At 35.5% G+C, this 18311-nt stretch overlaps 3 protein-coding genes across 5 annotated transcripts; 2 read left to right on the top strand and 1 right to left on the bottom strand.

The window, feature by feature from the left end:
- Positions 1 to 344: 344 nt before the first annotated feature.
- Positions 345 to 5003, top strand: LOC104877588 (probable disease resistance protein At4g27220). 3 transcript variants are annotated; one of them, XM_010646134.3, is made up of 3 exons: positions 345 to 4144; positions 4256 to 4338; positions 4660 to 5003. In XM_010646134.3, the coding sequence occupies exons 1-2, from the start codon at positions 731 to 733 to the stop codon at positions 4307 to 4309; spliced, it is 3468 nt and encodes a 1155-aa protein (XP_010644436.1). In that variant the 5' UTR covers positions 345 to 730; the 3' UTR covers positions 4310 to 4338; positions 4660 to 5003. The 3 variants fall into 3 exon arrangements, with proteins under 3 accessions (XP_010644436.1, XP_010644437.1, XP_059591057.1); XM_010646135.3 differs by having other exon boundaries at positions 417 to 4144; positions 4687 to 5003; XM_059735074.1 differs by having other exon boundaries at positions 417 to 4144; positions 4256 to 5003.
- A 2299-nt stretch (positions 5004 to 7302) lies between these two features.
- Positions 7303 to 13841, top strand: LOC100243461 (purple acid phosphatase 18). Its single transcript, XM_002278452.5, has 5 exons — positions 7303 to 7763; positions 10688 to 11356; positions 12493 to 12681; positions 12765 to 12853; positions 13300 to 13841. The coding sequence occupies exons 1-5, from the start codon at positions 7632 to 7634 to the stop codon at positions 13517 to 13519; spliced, it is 1299 nt and encodes a 432-aa protein (XP_002278488.2). The 5' UTR covers positions 7303 to 7631; the 3' UTR covers positions 13520 to 13841.
- A 184-nt stretch (positions 13842 to 14025) lies between these two features.
- On the bottom strand, positions 14026 to 16616 carry LOC100265780 (CRS2-associated factor 2, mitochondrial). Its single transcript, XM_010646133.3, has 5 exons — positions 16014 to 16616; positions 15252 to 15379; positions 14924 to 15149; positions 14678 to 14805; positions 14026 to 14579 (listed from the first exon to the last, which is right to left on the bottom strand). Exons 1-5 carry the CDS (start codon positions 16525 to 16527, stop codon positions 14487 to 14489), a joined length of 1089 nt encoding a protein of 362 aa, XP_010644435.1. The 5' UTR covers positions 16528 to 16616; the 3' UTR covers positions 14026 to 14486.
- Positions 16617 to 18311: the final 1695 nt, after the last annotated feature.

Genomic DNA, 18311 nt, shown 5'->3' with positions numbered 1-18311 from the left:
ATTTCTAAATTAAAAATTCGACAAAGGATTAGGTTGCCACTGGAGGATCAACCATGCTAACTTAGAGATCAATTATAAAGGGCTGAAGAGCCTTCCAATCCCACCCATTCCCAGAAAAGCCAGTCCTTGCCTTGTTTACCACTCAGGATACCCATTTGTCATTTGGGCCCCAGAACTTGTGTTTGTTTCCTTACAACTTTTTTCTTTTGGATTTTTCCTTTTCCTTTCTTGATGGGTAACTTTAATAAAAGTTGATTGCTGAAAATGAATTTCACATGGTTGCTTTCTATCCATAATAAAGTTGGGAAAGAAATGAAATGGAATCTTAGATAAAGTGATAAAGCTTTGAAAATGGCTGATGATGCATGTTAGTATGTTTTCTTAAAGGCTAATTTATGATGGTCTTGAGTCAAAGAAGAAATTGTTTTAGTTTGGATGGGGTAGATCGGTGTTATAGATGCCTTTACTCAGAGGCTTGAAAAAGGATACTTTTATCTCAGTAAGAAACGTACACTGTATCTGCCTTTTGTCGCTGTTGCTGGTGTTGGCCTCTACTCTGTATCATCTTCACCTTCAACTTGAAAGTGGAGAGGATTTGTCATTACTGCGCCATGTTCAAATAGCAAAGGCAACCTGATACACTCATTCTCTTCTTTCCCAGCATTGTTGCTTTGCTTGATATATTTCATGTCCATTCTCAACCCCACCTGAAAGAAAGGAGTATAGGTATATGGCTGAAGATATTGTGACCTCTGTTGCCTCTCTGATTCGAGAGGGCTTGTTGGAGCCAATTGGACGTCAGCTTTATTATCTTGTTCAGTTCAACAAAAATGTTCAGGACTTAAGGGAGCAAGTTGACAAGTTAGAGAGTGTGAAATATAAGGTACAACTATCCATTGATACAGCACAAAGAAAGGGGGAACATATAAAACTGGAGGCTGAGAAGTGGCTAACGAATGTGGAAAAGGTCACTGAAGATGCAAGGAAGTTGGAAGACAATGTAAAGAAGAGGTGCTTTAATGGGTGGTGCCCTGATTGGAGTTCTCGTTGCTGGTTGAGCAAGGAACTGTCTAGGAAGTCTATCATCATTTCTGAGCTCCATGAAGATGGAAATTTTAGTGAAGTATCATACCCTGCTCCTTCTCCAGGGATAGAGTCCTTACCCTCTGGAGATTTCCAAACTTTTGAATCAACAAAGTCAGCCATGAATCAAATCATTGAATTATTGAAGTGTGATGACAGCCATACTGTATGTGTATATGGTATGGGAGGCATAGGCAAAACAACCTTGGTGAAAGAAGTTGGCAAGAAGACCAAAGAAGAAAAGCTTTTTGATGAAGTTGTAACTGCAGTTGTTTCTCAGGCTCCAGACTTAATAAAGATTCAAGGAGAAATAGCAGACACATTGGGTCTGGAATTCAAAAGAAAGACAGTAACTGGAAGAGCAAGTCAGCTTTGTGAAAGACTAAAGATGGAGAAGAGGATCCTAATAATCTTGGATGATGTCTGGAAGATACTTGACTTGGCAGCCATAGGAATTCCCCATGGGGTTGATCACAAGGGATGCAAAATTCTTCTCACTACACGTCTTGAACATGTATGTAATGTAATGGGAGGCCAAGCGACAAAGCTTCTTTTAAATATCTTAGATGAACAAGAATCATGGGCCTTGTTTAGATCAAATGCTGGTGCGATTGTTGATTCCCCTGCTGTTGATGCTGTGGCAATGGAAGTTGCTAAGAAGTGTGGGGGATTGCCCCTAACACTAGTAACAGTTGGAAAGGCTCTAATTGATAAAGACCTAGATGGATGGCAAGAAGCAGCCAAGCAACTTCAGGAGCATAAACCTATGAACATCCAAGACATGGATGCAAACATTTTTTCTTGTCTGAAGCTCAGTTTTGATCATCTCCAAGGAGAGGAAATCACCTTGATCTTCTTGCTATGCTGTCTATTTCCAGCAGATTGTGATATTGAAGTGGAGTATTTAACAAGGCTTGGAATGGGGCAGAGATGCTTTAAGGACATTGCAACAGTAGATGAAGCAAGGAGACGGGTACGTACACTGATCAATGGCCTTAAATCCTCTAGTCTATTAATGGAGAGTGATAAATGTCAAGGGTGTGTGAAAATTCATGATCTTGTCCGGGCCTTTGCCATATCAATCACATGTGCAGACCAGTACCGATTCATGGTAAAATCAAGGGATGGATTGAAGAATTGGCCAAAGAAAGACACGTTTGAACATTATGCAGTGATCTCATTGATGGCCAACTACATTTCTAGTCTTCCTGTTGGGTTGGAATGTCCAAGACTTCATACTTTATTGCTGGGGAGCAACCAGGGCTTAAAAATTTTTCCTGATGCTTTCTTTGAGGGGATGAAAGCACTTAGGGTTCTGGATGTAGGTGGAGTTCGTGAAATATTTTACAATCATTCTCTTCATGTCACACCACTACCAACATCAATCCAACTCCTTGCAGACCTCAGGATGCTTCACCTTCATCATCGTAAGTTAGGTGACATATCTGTACTTGGAAAGCTAAAGAAACTTGAGATCCTTAGCCTTTTTGCTTCATGTATCAAAGAGTTGCCGAAGGAAATTGGAGAACTGAAGAGTCTAAGGTTGTTGGATCTTACCTACTGTCGATCACTAAAGAAAATTCCACCAAACTTGATATCAGGTCTATCAGGATTGGAAGAACTATACATGAGAGGAAGCTTTCAACAATGGGATGTTTGTGGAGCAACCAAGGAGAGAAGGAATGTGTGCTTAACTGAGCTTAAATCACTACCCTACTTGACCATTTTGCATGTTGAGATATTCAGTTCCAAGTGTCTTCCAAAAGACTTCCTATTGCCAACTTTGTCGCGGTTTCAAATATACATAGGCTCCAAGTTATCTTTCACAATATTCACAAAGAAGTTGAAATATGATTATCCAACTTCAAGAACCCTGGAACTTAAAGGCATTGATAGCCCCATACCAGTTGGGGTTAAGGAATTGTTTGAGAGAACAGAGGATCTGTCTTTGATCAGCTTGGAAGAAGGTTCTCGCAATATTCTCCCCCACTTGGGTTCCGAGGGTTTTAATGGATTGGTGTCTTTGAGTGTTAGGCACTGTCATGAGTTTGAATGCATCACCAATACAGTGCAAGGAGTTCAGGTAGTTGCATTCCCTAATTTGGAAACATTGCATCTAACCCAACTCAGTTGCCTGAGAGTGGTCTACATTGGCATCCTTCCAAGGGGGTCCTTCAGAAAATTAAGAGCCCTAACCGTGGAACACTGTGACAGATTGTCCACTCTCTTTCCAGCCGATCTGCTGCAAATGTTACAGAACGTGGAAAGAGTGAGAATCAGTTGGTGTCAGGAAATGCAAGAGGTATTTCAACTTGGGGGCATTTTGATAGGGGAAGAATGTGTCATGCCACTCTCTTCTTTAAGAGTATTGCAACTGAATGCCTTGCCTCAACTGGGGTATGTATGGAAGGGGTTCGATCCCCATTTAAGTCTCCATAACCTTGAAGTTCTTGAAATTCAAAGCTGTAACAGATTAAGAAATCTCTTTCAACCCTCCATGGCTCTGAGCTTGTCCAAACTGGAATACTTCAAGATATTAGACTGCACAGAGCTGGAGCAAATTGTAGCAGACGAGGATGAGTTGGAACATGAACTGTCAAACATTCAGGTTGAGAAACCTTTTCTCGCTCTCCCAAAGCTGAAAGTTCTAAAAGTAAAAGGTTGCAAGAAATTGAAGAGTCTCTTTTCAGTTAGCACTGCCCAAAGCTTTCTGCAACTAAAACAAGTCAAAGTAAGTGGGTGTAAAGAACTAAAGGAAATTGTAAGCTGTAAGGAAGGAGAATTATCAGGAGTGGACAAGATTGTGCTCCCTCAGTTAAGCAGTCTGAAGCTAAAATCTCTACCAGTGCTCGAGAGCTTCTGTATGGGGAACATTCCATTTGAATGGCCATCACTTGAAAAAATGGTCCTGAAGAAATGCCCCAAAATGACCACTTTTTCTGTAGCTGCTTCTGATGTAGTAAATCACACCCCTAAATTAAAGAAGATCCGGGTTGATGGTAAAATGATTGACAACCATACTGATCTGAATATGGCCATCAATCACCTCTTTAAAGGAAAGGTATGTGAATAAATGCATCTAACTCTCCATGTAAAGAAAACTAGGATTTCTATGATGCAGTATATTTTCCTTCCCCAGAAATGTCATTGTAGCTGAAACATATATGTGCAGGAAATGGAGTTGGATGTGAAAGCTACCCCAAGTGAGATTGTTGTGGATTCCTAGAAGGCCAAACTGCAATAAGATGACACAAGGTGATGTTTCTCTCTTTCTTTCACGTACATTCTCCATAATAGTCTTTAGTTCTTGCATATATGGAGTCACTGCACTATTTGCACCCCACTTCTGGAGCTGCTAGCTGGTTTCAAAATTTTGATCTCTACCACTGGGCTAAAGGCCAGTTATGGGATGGCATCCTTTTCTAGGGTGATGGATTAGAATGCTTAAGCTAGCAGCCATCCATTTCTACCTTGCCATAGCAAGTGAAAAACAATATATCATGTAGAATAGAATGCATATATATTGTGACTTTAATATACATTTAATCACAAAGCTCCACTTTTCCTGCATTGCAGTTGAAGTATTTCTAATATATGTGTCAGTCTTGCTGCTTATGGGAACCAGTAATGTTATATGCAATTCTGAAGTGGCAGCAAGGGCCATTATCTTCCACATCATGGGCTTCCTTTCTCTGCTATGGTCTGTTTGCTGTGTTGCATTCGGATGTGTGTGTTTGTAATGCGTTTGCCAACTGGCTGTCAAGTGCTTTGGCATTTGAAAGTTTGCGGTCAACAATAATCTTTGGTTACTTTTCTCTCTTTTGGTTTGTTTGTGTGTTTAATCCTTCATAACCTTCTGTAATAATTCAACTAAGCGGACAAATTTCTCATCTGATACTCTTATAAACAACACTTTTCTATTTTGGTTTTCCTTTATTAAATCATAATTCAGCTTGATTATCATCTCACATGTCAAGGCCAGATGAGAAATTTTAGAGGAGGAAATGACTACTATACTTTGATGTTGTTAGCTGCTGCTTCAACAACTTGAAACTGGTCTTCTGCTATAGTTACCACTCCTTAATGCCAACACCTAATGGGCAGAGGTCTGTAGGAATCATTAAACGTCTAATTCCTCTTTGATGAAGCTACTCTCTTCACTTATCTTACCGACCCTATAAGAACTTGTTGGATCCTTTTTCAAATATGTACAAGAGCTTTCCAATGAGACATGTCTTGTAATTTTTTGACAAGAATAGAGAAAAGTTTGTGTTTCATCCTTTGGAAAATGATGGACTGCTCTTGCTTGTGGCCTTCCTCTTCAACGCAAGAGAAAACGATTAGAGTTGGGTGGTTGGTTTGGCCAACCCATCTCTGACTGTCAAATTAGTCATGGATGGTTAAGAAGGCTAGCAGTCGCTTGGCCTGCTCCAGTTGGTTTTTGATCAATGATGGGGATCAGGAGGTCTTCTCATGTCTTTAAGTTGAGCTATAAACTGAGACATCTCCTCACCTTCCCTTGCTCAAAGCCTGTTGCATTATGGCAGTTATGATCAAGGACTTAGCCATCTCATCTAAAAATTCTTTTCATGTGGTTTGATGTCACACTCATCCCGGGGTTTAACCATCCGGACGGAATGTGGTTTGATTCATCCCACACGCCGCACCCATCTCAGGGCCTTCATTCATACCATGGCTCATAGCAGGGCTTCATCATCTAATTTCAAAAGATTTTATAAGGTTAATTAAGGTCAAATCTTTAAGACAAGATTTTCATGTGATGGCTCATGACATAAAGTGTCACGAGATGGATTTGAAAATATTTTAATATATATTTATTAAATGTCATACATATCAACTTGCTTAATATATATTTTTATTTAATTATATAAAAAATAAATATGATTTATCAATAAATAAATATTATAATTTTTATTACTTAGGTTTAATTTTATGAAATTTTATTTTATTTTATATGTATTAAAAAAAAGGAAAAATTGAATAGTAAATTATTTTTATTTAATTATACATATAATTTGAGTATGGAGGATGAGACAAGGTAATATTCGATTTTAAACTCGATCTAGGCTTTTTAAAAAAAATTTCAAATTCACCTATAACCTGTTAATACTTCTCTTAAACCTATTCTATTAGAGATAGAATATGATGAGTACTCCAAACCAACATCCTTCCACTCTAAATTTAAAAGAAGAAAAAATTATGAAGTTGGCCTTAACCGGTAAACTCATCTTATTAGAGGTGGAACATGATGAGTACTTAAAATGATGACCATCAACCCCTCCTTGACCCGCAATTGTTAAAACGATGGCCTTAACTGGTAAACTCATCTTATTAGAAGTAGAACATGATGAGTACTTAAAACGATGACCATCAACCCCTTCTTGACCCGCAATTGTTTGAGCAAAAGAAGTTGTCTTCGCATTTGCTCAGAACCCAACAAAATAGCGGTTGATAGAGTTTTTATACGAATATTCTTAAAAACTTAGATTTGAGAATAGACTACTTATTTTAACATTTCGAAAACTCTAAAATAAGATTTAAATTACGTCTAAAATATGATCAAGTTATTTTCAGAGGTGGCCATATTATTTTTTAATCCGAGAATATGCGAATCAATAAATTTGATTTTATTCCATCCAACCTTGTCTCTACGATATTACACGTAAACTTTGTAACATGATTATCCATTTCAAGGATTACAACAAAAAGATTTGTAGTGTATCATTTATTGAAGAAATGATGAAATGCCAACTATGACCAAATTGTTTAAAGGTGCCAAAATTCCCCACCTTGATTCATGATTCTATAAGCCGACAAACTTTACCAAATTCCATAATTCGTAGAAGATTGTAAACCCTAACAACCTTTTATGCTTTTTGTGTAAATGGGGTACAACTAATGTGAACTTTGACCTTCTTTTTCTACCCTGCCAAACACCTTTCTCTTTTTTCAATTTCTTGCTTAGGAATAGGGTACTCATTTAATTCTATGCTACAAAACATTTTTATCCATGGAAAAGGAGAGGATAGATGGATAGATTTGTTTAGGTTTTCCTTTTATTCTAAATCCAAAAACCCGCTTAATTAAATTGATTATTTTTATTTAAAATAAATAACTTTTTATATTTTTATAAAATATAAATAAATAAATATTATTAATTTTATAAATAGTTGTTTTTATGATTTTATTCAACATGGGACCTATGCATATTTATTCATGTTATGAGATATTTTGACAAAAAATTTTATGATTTTTTATATTTTATTTAATCGTAAAATTCACATGCATAAATACTTTTAATATTATAAACGATTATATGTAATATTATTATTATTATTATTATTATTTTTATTTGTTTGTTAAATGAAAATCACATCATGTGGTCCGATTTTCTGGATTGCCAAACAGCACCACCCACCCAGGTGAATCTGTCATTTTCCTCGAGAATAGAAATCCTTAAAAGGGATGAATGCGTAGCTAAGGCTGCGAGGGCTTCGTTCCGTGTTGCAGATTTTGGAAGGTAAGTAATGGAACCGAAGTTGATATTGATACTGATTCTGGTGATCTCTGTAAGTGTGACAGCCGATTACGTTCGTCCAAAGCCCAGAAAAGCTTTGCATTTTCCATGGAAGCCGAAGGCTCCTTCTCTTCCCCAACAGGTCACTTTATCTCTAATCTCTCTTCAGTTTCTAGGTTATAATCTTCTCATCCATGATCCATCTCATAATTTTCCTGGAAAATTTTGACTCTTGACTTTGTTTCTCAATCCAGTGTTGGGTTTTTCTATGATGTCATATTCTCTGAATTGTGTTGGGTTTCTTGCTTTTTTGCGTTAAAGAGGATAATTTTTGTTTTGGATGGTGCAGTTGTTTGGTTTCAGGGAAAGTGTAAGAAAGGAAAAGACAAGAAAATTTAGTTTGCTTTTTCTTTTTTTTTTTCTTTTTTTTTTTTTTTTTTAAATTTAATATATGGGGAGCACAGTTTGAGGAAGGTTAATAGTTTTGTTAGGCTCTTTTGGGCGGAGGTTTTGTCTTCTGGCTCAAAAGGTTGCTTTCTGTTATTTTCCTGCATTTTCTGGGCAACCAAACAGTGTACATTTCGAAAGGAGGAACTGGTGTGTTTTAGTTCTGGTCTGTTTCCATAGCATTCGTTTGTGTGGAATTGGGATTTTGGAAATGGAAATGGTGTGTGTTAATGCTCATTGCAGTTGTTCTACATTGATATGGTTTTTTTTTTTATGAATAACTCTACATTTATATGGTAGTGGATTTGGAGTTGAATTTAAATTTGATATGCTTGGAAAATTCTCTGCTGCATGTTTAAGTTGGTGGCGCTTTGTGTTCGACTTGAATTCTATTCTCGAGTATATTATTTGTGTTTGAATTTGATCAGATGTGCAGCCTCCTATTTCTAATACTAGTCTGCTATTTTGTCGTATATTGGACAACCACGTCGGATTTTGATTAGATGGGTAGTGTCCTATTTATAATACGAGTAAACTATTTTATTGAAGTATTTACATAATACGTAATGAGGGAGGTGTGCACATTGGCACATCCAGTCAATTTCCCAGCAGCTTCCCAAAACTATAAAGCCATTTTCCATTATTTTGGAGTATTATAGAATTTGTTTTCATGAAAGTATCAAGTTTTGGTCTTTTACCAAGGTGGGGCATACCCCCTCTTTTTTGTGTGAATACCAAGTGGAGACTTTGTCGAAAAGAAAACGTTCCTATTTTATCGGCTATATTTGAATTTACGTAGATGTATAGCGTCCTATTTCTAATATTAGTATTTCTATTTTATTGGATATTGACTGTATGTGAATTTGATTATATGTATAGCCTCCTATTCTCATATATACTATTCTATCGAAGTATTTATGTAATACAAGAAGAGTGAGGCGTGCACAGCAACACAACTAGTCATTTTCCCAGCAGGTTCCCAAAATTTTAAAGCAATCTCCATCGTTTTGGAATGTTATAAAATTTGTTTTCATTGAAGTACCAATCCTTGGTGTATACTGATATGGATAACTTGAATTATTAAAATCATTTCTGATTTTTATTTTTTTAATACGAAACAGAAGACCAAGTTGAAAATAAAGGGTTTCTATCTTATTGGCTATCTTTGAATTTGATTAGATGTGTAGTGTCCCATTTCTAACATTAGTATGCTATTTTCATGATTTTGTTGTGATATAAAATTTGTTTTATCGAAGTATTAATATTTGGTGTTTTATCAATTTAGGTGTAGTGTGAATTATTAGAACCATCCCGGTTTCTATTCTTTTAATACCAAAAAGAAACTGAGTTGAAAACAAGGGGTTACTATTTTATTGGCCATGTCTGAATTTGATTAGATGGGTAGCTTCCTATTTCTAATATTAGCATGCTATTCTCATTGTAAATTGGCTATATTAGAATTAGATTAGATGTATAGCTTATTATCTCTAGTATTAATATGATATTGTATCAAAGTATTTATGTAATATGATATGAATGAGCTATGCATGGTGGCACAAGCAGTCAATTTCCCAGCAGCTTCCCAAAATGATAAAAGCCATTTTCATGATTTTGGAGCGTTACGGATTCTCTTTCCATCAAACTATCACTCTTTGGTATTTTACTAATGTAGGGAAAAATGTGAATTATTAGAATTATTTCTGGTTTCTATTTTTATTTTTTTTAATATCAAACAAAGATGGAGTTGAAAATGAAGGTTCACTTGTGTTACACTCTGCAATTCTTAATTCCTAATAATGCATTGAGGTTCCCTCCAGTGTCTATATTCTCTATTTCTTGGTTTTGATCCTAGAAATGGACTGCTATGGTTTATGAATGATTTACATTAATTTTGAAAGCAACTATGAGAATGCACTTAAGATGGAGGTCCAGTATCATTAGTGTAGGGAAATCTTGAATCTATCGTCTAGTTCGAACTCCTTGTCTTGGATACCACATTTGTCTCTCAGTATTATAGTTCAAACTCCTTTACTTCTTTCTGAGTTTTGGAATACAAATTTATTTCCATTTTATATGTTTTTCTTATGGGTAACAAATTTTCCCGTGGGAGTCAAACTCGGAACCTCCCAAATCCCCACCCCAACTGGCCACTTGAGGCAGGCCCCGAGGGCTTTATTTCTATTTATAAGTTATAAAAAAGCTTTAACTTAGTGAGAATAAATTGTAAGGTAATGGGCTGAAATTAAAGCAAATTTGAGCCTGCTATGTCCAAGAACAAACCCAATCTAGATTTTTGAAGCTACAGTCTGCACCACCACAACTGTCTAGTGCATAAATCATTGGTGCTTACAAAACATGGTAGTGCGAAAATCATGGCAGGGGTGCTTTACTTTTAACAAACCATGATACATTGGATTAATCTGTATATGTAGTGTCATAATGCGGATTAAGAATCCTTAGTTCCCTCATATCATGAATGTTGTCAATTCAACTGGTATGAATATTCGTTTGATTGCAATTGATTTAACTGTCTTCTATGTGCACAATTTTATTTTATTTTTGGCAATTTTAATTTGGAGACTTGTCTATTAACCGTGCTGCAAAAAATTGCTATTGCAGGTGCACATTTCTTTGTCAAGTGAGAAGCACATGCGAATCACATGGATCACTGATGATGAATATGCCCCTTCAATTGTTCAATATGGAACATCACCGGGGAAATACACATCCATAACTCTAGGTGGAAGCACCTCCTATAGTTATTTATTCTATAGCTCGGGAAAGATACACCACACTGTCATTGGGCCTCTGGAACATGACACTATTTACTACTATCGATGTGGAGGACAAGGTCCTGAATTCCAGCTCAAGACCCCTCCAGCTCAGTTCCCAATTACTTTTGCTGTGGCTGCTGATCTGGGTCAGACTGGCTGGACGAAGTCAACACTAGATCACATAGATGGATGCAACTATGACGTGCATCTGCTTCCTGGAGACCTTTCATATGCAGATTACTTGCAGCGTCGGTGGGACACATTTGGTGAGCTAGTGCAGCCACTTGCAAGTGCAAGGCCGTGGATGGTAACAGAAGGAAACCATGAACAGGAGAACATTCCATTTTTTAAGGATGGTTTTGAATCCTATAATTCTAGATGGACTATGCCATATCAAGAGAGTGGATCTCCCTCAAATCTATATTATTCTTTTGAAGTTGCGGGGGTGCATGTTGTCATGCTTGGTTCATATGCTGCTTATGATCTGAACTCAAATCAATATAGCTGGCTAAAGGTTAGTGTGTTTTCTCCATACTTAAATAGGAATCTTCTTTCGCTGCTGCTACTTTGGATTGCAAAAATCGATCAATTCAGTCTTTAATATATGGGGCCAGTATATAAATTGATTGAATAAATGTATTAACTGAAAAAAGAAACACTATTCAAGTATTCGGCTATTAGCTCAATGGGTCCATCCTGTTTCTATGGTCGACTATGGACTCGCATAAATATTATTATTTTATTTATTTTTTGTGCTCTTTCTCACCCTCTGACTTAGAATAAAGAGCAGTTCAGTTATTCATTGGAGCATGGTTGTTAAATATATCAAAGCATTTTGTATATATTGAATAATACTATATATTCATATTTTAGGTTGTATCATGCACTAATTTTTTATTATTTCCTTTCTTTTTCAAACTAAAAAATTAATTTTTTTAATCAAAATTTTTGTTATGCTAAATGAGTGATATAAACAAAATTGAAAAAAAAATGAAGGAAAATGGATGAGATGAATAAATTAGTTATCCATGTGGTATGTATGTCTCATATCTCAACTTATGATTATTATATCCCATATAAAGGAGATATAAAAAAGAGGTTGAATGAATTATTATATCGCTTGTCTTATCCCATGTTTGGTTGAATATAGGATAAAATACGTGATGAGATAAATTATTTCCCATCCCCAACCAACCATGTGATAAGATACGTTATCACATTTCTTATTCCATCTCATGCTATATCTAGCCAACAAGATCTGACCTTAAGTTTTAACTTTTTGTGCTTGTCTTTGACAACACGTGTATAACATGTTCATGTAGGAATATTTACTTCTTTGTTTGCAATTTCTAACCTTAAAGTACATTTTAAACAATTAATAGAATAACTTTTTTAAGAATTTTTTTTTTTTTCAAGTGATTTTTCGTAGAAACTATTACAAATAGTTAGAGGCATTTGTATCGATGTATTGTGTATTACAATGTATTATAAGACACACATTTGATTAAATACATTTTAGTGATACTTATCGTATTACATAAAAATGTATGTTGTATCTTATTGAATATTGTAAGTTTGTAATTGACTATGAATTGGAGCATTGTATCTTTTCTGTGTTGTTACTCATTTCCTTTCATTCTTGATCTATAGACTGATCTTTCAAGGGTGGATCGAAAAAGGACGCCCTGGCTACTTGTGCTATTACATGTTCCATGGTACAACAGCAACAAGGCTCATCAAGGTGAAGGGGACAGGATGATGGAAACCTTGGAGCCATTGCTTTATGCTGCTAATGTTGATTTAGTGTTCGCTGGCCATGTGCATGCTTATGAGCGCTCAGTATGGCCAAACTGGTTCATCTTTTCTTCTCCTCTTTAATTTTCATGGCATTTGCCTTACATTATGTGTTCAATTTTTGACAGAAACGTGTCTACAATGGAAGGTCAGATCCTTGTGGTCCTATCCACATAACAATTGGTGATGGAGGAAATAGGGAAGGCTTAGCTACTAGGTATGTCCTCTCCCTAGCTTTCTTATTGTCAACTTGAAAAATTAAAAAAAAGACCAAATGAAAGAAAATTATATGAATCGTTCAACTCTTTTATGATGTTCAATGAAAGAAATTCTCTTGCTTGTGGATGTTGTCTTGCAAGTGTTTTTTCCCGACAACAATTCTGGGCCATTAGTTAAGCCCAGAATTCATCTAAAAAGGTCAAGAAATTATTACCAACTTTTCAATGCTTTATTTTGAGTGTGCACCCCCTTCACCATATCATGGAACACTGAGAATCTCAAGTTTTTTTCCCATTTGGTTTTGTTTGATCATAAGCTTTCAGTAAATGGAAGTATCATAAATTTAGAAGCTAAATTTTGGCAAGTCTATGTGGGTTCTCTCTTCTAAGTGTTTTGCTGCAACTAAACTGCAAGTAATGTAATGTGTTTAAAACTGATTTACAGGTATAATGATCCACAGCCAGAGTGGTCAGTCTTCCGTGAAGCAAGTTTCGGTCATGGCGAACTCAAGATAGTGAATTTGACCCATGCCTTCTGGAGCTGGCACAGGAACGATGATGATGAGCCAGTGCGGTCTGATGAGGTCTGGATAACCTCCTTGGTCGGTTCAGGATGTCATGCTGGGAAAGGGCATGGACAAAGGAAAATACTCATGGAACCTTAAGAACTGGTGATATCTATAAGGTTACAAGTTTGGAAGAAAGTAGCTATAAGGAGTGCTGTCAATACTAATGGTTGAACGATAATAGTTGTTGTATATTAGTAGTTGCTGCTTGAATTGGTTGTATTTGCCCCTAGATGTGTGCAAGATACCGACATAAGTTGAGCTGTCTAAACTATAGCCTGCTTAATTCTCGTGTATTTGGAGGGCAGAGGATAGCCTTGATCATGTTCAGCCCGCCACCTGGCTTGTTTTGTTGGATTCAGCTTGCAACTTGAACTTATAGGTAAATTTCGAATTAGCTTGATATCAAATTTGGGTTCAATAGCCTGTTATTTATTCTGAGTGAAGAAGAGGTTTTCTTCTAGAGGATTCCTTAGAGCTTTGAACGGTGTCTTCAGAGCAAGTTATTTGCACTCTGCAGCATTGTATTCACATTGTCCACCAGTTGAAAAGTGACTATTTAGGGTTCAATATCAATGTACTAGCCAAGTGATCTATACCAAGTATAGGATTCAAAATTTTTCATCATCCAATTGAATTCAAATTGAACTGTCAAAACAAGTAGTTAGAAAAATGACCAGTAGGGTTTACATTCATTGGTGATCAGGTTTTACATCTTCATTCATCTAATTCAGGCCAACATACTGGCCATGCTGCGGTAGCAAACTTGTTGGCTTTGCATGCTTATTCAAAACCATGGGGTCTAGAATTGATGCACTAATTTCTTTGGTTTGATCTTCAAATCGTGCAAATAGAACAAATGCAGCGACATATTCCAGAAGACCTGCACATCTAACCGTGTAAACATGCTTGCTCTCTTGACCTGCCGAGTATGTGGAGAAGACAAATGAACTCACTGAATATGCAAGAGCTGACTTGAAGAATGCCAAGTTCTGTGCCTGTCTTTCAGTTCTAGAACTGCCTCAGAAATGATTCTCATTTACCATTTAAGAACTCGTTAGTTCCATCAGTGTTGAGAGTCATGTTCCTCACCATTCTTCCCCTTCCATAGTATAATCTGCTCATCCTTGAACAAAATAGGGACACAAGGTACCAAATCCTACATTGATTGGACAAAATAGATGCATAAGCACAACAGCTTGGGACCAGAAGCCAAATTTTAGCCTAAAATAATAAAAGAATAGATAATATTCATACCCTCAACTTCACACCGATCCTTTTGCAGTCACTGCTGCCCACATGAGTACAATCAAGTCTCACAACCTCCTCACTCCTGAATGCCTCCCTCACTCTCTCCACTACATTCACATAGACACCATTTTTGGCTGCAGAATGAGAATTTTCACCAACCAGCATCAATGTCAATGCAAATCATCATCCACACAACTGATTCCAATAGGGAAAAAGCAGTTTATCTTAAGCTTCAAAAATGAAATCGCTTACTGAGTTTCATTACAGGGGGCAAGTTCAGTCCTCTGTTTCTCATTTCCTTGGTCTCTTCAAATGTTAGGCCATCAGCAACAGGCTTCACAAGCTTGGGATAAATGGGTGCATAGGGCTTCCACAGCATCAGAGGAACAACAGGTCTGTTCTTGGGATCATAGTTCCGACCCCGATATAAAAGAATGATATTTATGTTCCTGTATATAATCTTCCCACCACATTTGTCCTGCAGAACACTACAATCTGCATAAGTAAATGAACTCTGAAAACCCAGAAGAGCAAATACAAATTTTCTACCACTGTGAGAGTTGCCGTGTTGAGTCTGTACCTCAAGGTGGAAACAAACATTTTCCATGTCAAGAGTTGGCACCCCCAAACACTTGATTCTCACAGCCTCTGCCCTCTTCCAGTGGTTGTGAATGTCATCCAACATATTGTGAGTAACTCCCCCTTTCCCTAACATAGAATGACAAATTGCTTGTCATTCAATAATGAAAAACACTGATAGAACCGTAGCTCACTCAATCCATACACAAGTGCGTGAACAAGAAAAATTAGATTGATTACTCGGTCTCTAATGGTCACATGGTGAAAGTTCCAACAGAGAAAAAGTGGGGAAATGGGATCAGGAGAATAAAAATGTCTTTAAGTAACTACATTGGGGTTTTTTATTCTTCAAGGAATGAAATGTTTCCTGTTTTACCCATTAAGAGCTTAATGTGGTGACGGAAAAACTACTGCAAATCCAGCAAAATACAAAGCTTGTTTGGTTGCTCAGAAAATGCAGGAAACGATAACTTCCAAACTAACTTCTTTGGAACCATCGACAACAGGGAAAAACATAACTTCACTTAAGGATTTTTCTTTAACTGAGCAAGCAACAGGCTATTATTGTGCCAAACAAGGCCCTCATATGGTGGAGGGAAGGCTTCTGGATATCTAATTAAACACAAACCTAGTTTGGATGCTAGGAAAATGCAGGAAAAGAAACACGTCCCCAAAACTACCATATCAAAAAATAACACAGAGCAACTCCACCTATATTCTGGGCGACCAAACAGCGAAATGCAATAGCAAGCGAAAAATTTACCTAGATTGATCTGGCGAGAGCAATCACTGTGCCTATACCGCTCCACAAGTTCTGCAATTTCATCCTCGGATAGAGGCTCTCCAAGAACCGCCTTCCGCTGCTCTGACACCACCGCCGGATCAACCACCTCTTCGGCGGGGGCCGCAGTTCCAGTCCATTTCCGGTCTAGCCGAGCAGGGCCGAACGGAGAAAACCGAGGCGGTTCGCGAAATCCAATCGGGTGGACTGAAGGATTGGCCTCGGAGTAGGAGTATCGAAAATCGAAGGGAAGATCGGACTTGAAAGGAAAGGTTTGGCCTTTCTTCGATTCTCCATTCTCCTTCTTCTTCTTCTTCTTCTTCTTCTTCTTCTTCTTGACGTTGTCTTTTGGGTTTGAGGTAAGGGAGAATGGGGGGTCGTGGATGTGGTCAGGGAGAGGTGGGGATTGGGTAAGAAGGCGAAAGATGGAGAGAATTGGTGAAGTTAGGGTCAGGGTTTCGTGAGGTGGGCGACGCCATGAGGAGAACTTCAGCATTGGAAGAAGCACCGAGTCTCTGGTGAGTTGTGAGCTGAGTCGGCTGAGGAGGTGAGTTCCCGGCAGGGCACAATTGTAATTTAGTAATTAATCACTTGTATATTTTTTTTTATGATAAAAAGGACCGTTAGGCCTGATTATTGTTTTTGAAAACTATTCTGAAAATTAATTTTTGAAAACAATTTTTTGTGTTTTTAGAAAAAAAATTATGTTTGGAAACTAGATTCTGAAAAACAATTTTTGTTCTCAAAAATAAAAAAAAAATATTTCAAAGTTATTTTTTTAATTAATAAAGTGTTTTTTTCCATTAACTTGATATTATAAATATATAAATAATTTTCATATGCACAATTCATTTAAATAAAAAAAAATATTCAATTTTGAAATTTTTACATAAATTATAATTTTTTTAAAGAAATGATGACTTTGTAACTATGTGTAAGTATATTAATTTCAATAATTTAAGAAAGAAGAAAGGGTTTACGGGTGGGGGTGGGGTGGTTGGGTGGAGCTCACCTTTGTGGAAACACAAAAAGCAGCTAAGAAAACATAAAATAAAAAAAACACGAAAAACAATCTATTATATGAACAGTGAAAAGATAATGAAAACATCTTTTTATTGTTTTAAAAAAAATGGTGTTTGAGAACACGAAAAACACAAAAAACAAAAACACACCCCCTTCCCCAAATAAGTTTTTTGTATTTTTTGTTTTCAAAAACAAAAAACAGTTCTTGAAAAAAAAAAACCAAATATACCCTTAGATTTCGACTTATAATGATTTTAGAAAGCATTTTTAACATTTTTGATACTTATGTTTGACAGTAATTTTAAGAAACGTTTCTAAATATTCTAACACTTAAATAATAAATTAAAAATGTTATAATTTATTTTTTCTAAAATCATTGTCAAACAGGTTCTAAATATTAAAAATATAAAAAAGATTTTCTAAAATTATTATCAAATACAATTTTAATGAAATAATCAAAATATTGTTGTCTAAAATTTTACTTAAAATATCCTTTTGAACATTCTTTTTATGTCTTTTTTTTTTTACTAATTACATAAACTTATTCAAATATTCTAACACTTAAATAATAAATTAAAAATGTTATAATTTATTTTTTCTAAAATCATTGTCAAATAGGTTCTAAATATTAAAAATATAAAAAAGATTTTCTAAAATTATTATCAAATACAATTTTAATGAAATAATCAAAATATTGTTGTTTAAAATTTTACTTAAAATATCCTTTGGAACATTCTTTTTATGTCTTTTTTTTTTTTACTAATAAAATTTACATAAACTTATTCAAATATTCTAACACTTAAATAATAAATTAAAAATGTTATAATTTATTTTTTCTAAAATCATTCAAACAGGTTCTAAATATTAAAAATATAAAAAAGATTTTCTAAAATTATTATCAAATACAATTTTAATGAAAGAATCAAAATATTGTTGTCTAAAATTTTACTTAAAATATCCTTTCGAACATTCTTTTTATGTCTTTTTTTTTTTTTTTTTTACTAATAAAATTTACATAAACTTATTCAAATATTCTAACACTTAAATAATAAATTAAAAATGTTATAATTTATTTTTTCTAAAATCATTGTCAAACAGGTTCTAAATATTAAAAATATTAAAAAGATTTTCTAAAATTATTATCAAATACAATTTTAATGAAATAATCAAAATATTGTTGTCTAAAATTTTACTTAAAATATCCTTTGGAACATTCTTTTTATGTCTTTTTTTTTTTTTACTAATAAAATTTACATA

Source organism: Vitis vinifera, chromosome 19 (assembly GCF_030704535.1).
Source record: "Vitis vinifera cultivar Pinot Noir 40024 chromosome 19, ASM3070453v1".
NCBI lineage: Eukaryota > Viridiplantae > Streptophyta > Magnoliopsida > Vitales > Vitaceae > Vitis > Vitis vinifera.
The sequence above is the reverse complement of the archived record's forward strand: the minus strand, read 5'-3'. Positions and strand labels throughout refer to the sequence as shown.

Excerpts from the sequence above, each read along its gene's own strand:
- LOC104877588 (XM_010646134.3), top strand. The coding sequence starts at position 731 with ATGGCTGAAGATATTGTGACCTCTGTTGCCTCTCTGATTCGAGAGGGC. Across the intron at positions 4,145-4,255 it reads ATCACCTCTTTAAAGGAAAG|GAAATGGAGTTGGATGTGAA; the intron begins GTATGTGAATAA and ends ATATATGTGCAG.
- LOC100243461 (XM_002278452.5), top strand. The coding sequence starts at position 7,632 with ATGGAACCGAAGTTGATATTGATACTGATTCTGGTGATCTCTGTAAGT. Across the intron at positions 12,682-12,764 it reads TGCATGCTTATGAGCGCTCA|AAACGTGTCTACAATGGAAG; the intron begins GTATGGCCAAAC and ends AATTTTTGACAG. Across the intron at positions 12,854-13,299 it reads AGGGAAGGCTTAGCTACTAG|GTATAATGATCCACAGCCAG; the intron begins GTATGTCCTCTC and ends ACTGATTTACAG.
- LOC100265780 (XM_010646133.3), bottom strand. The coding sequence starts at position 16,527 with ATGCTGAAGTTCTCCTCATGGCGTCGCCCACCTCACGAAACCCTGACC. Across the intron at positions 15,150-15,251 it reads ATGTTTGTTTCCACCTTGAG|GACAAATGTGGTGGGAAGAT; the intron begins GTACAGACTCAA and ends AGTGTTCTGCAG. Across the intron at positions 14,806-14,923 it reads GCCCCCTGTAATGAAACTCA|CCAAAAATGGTGTCTATGTG; the intron begins GTAAGCGATTTC and ends CTCATTCTGCAG.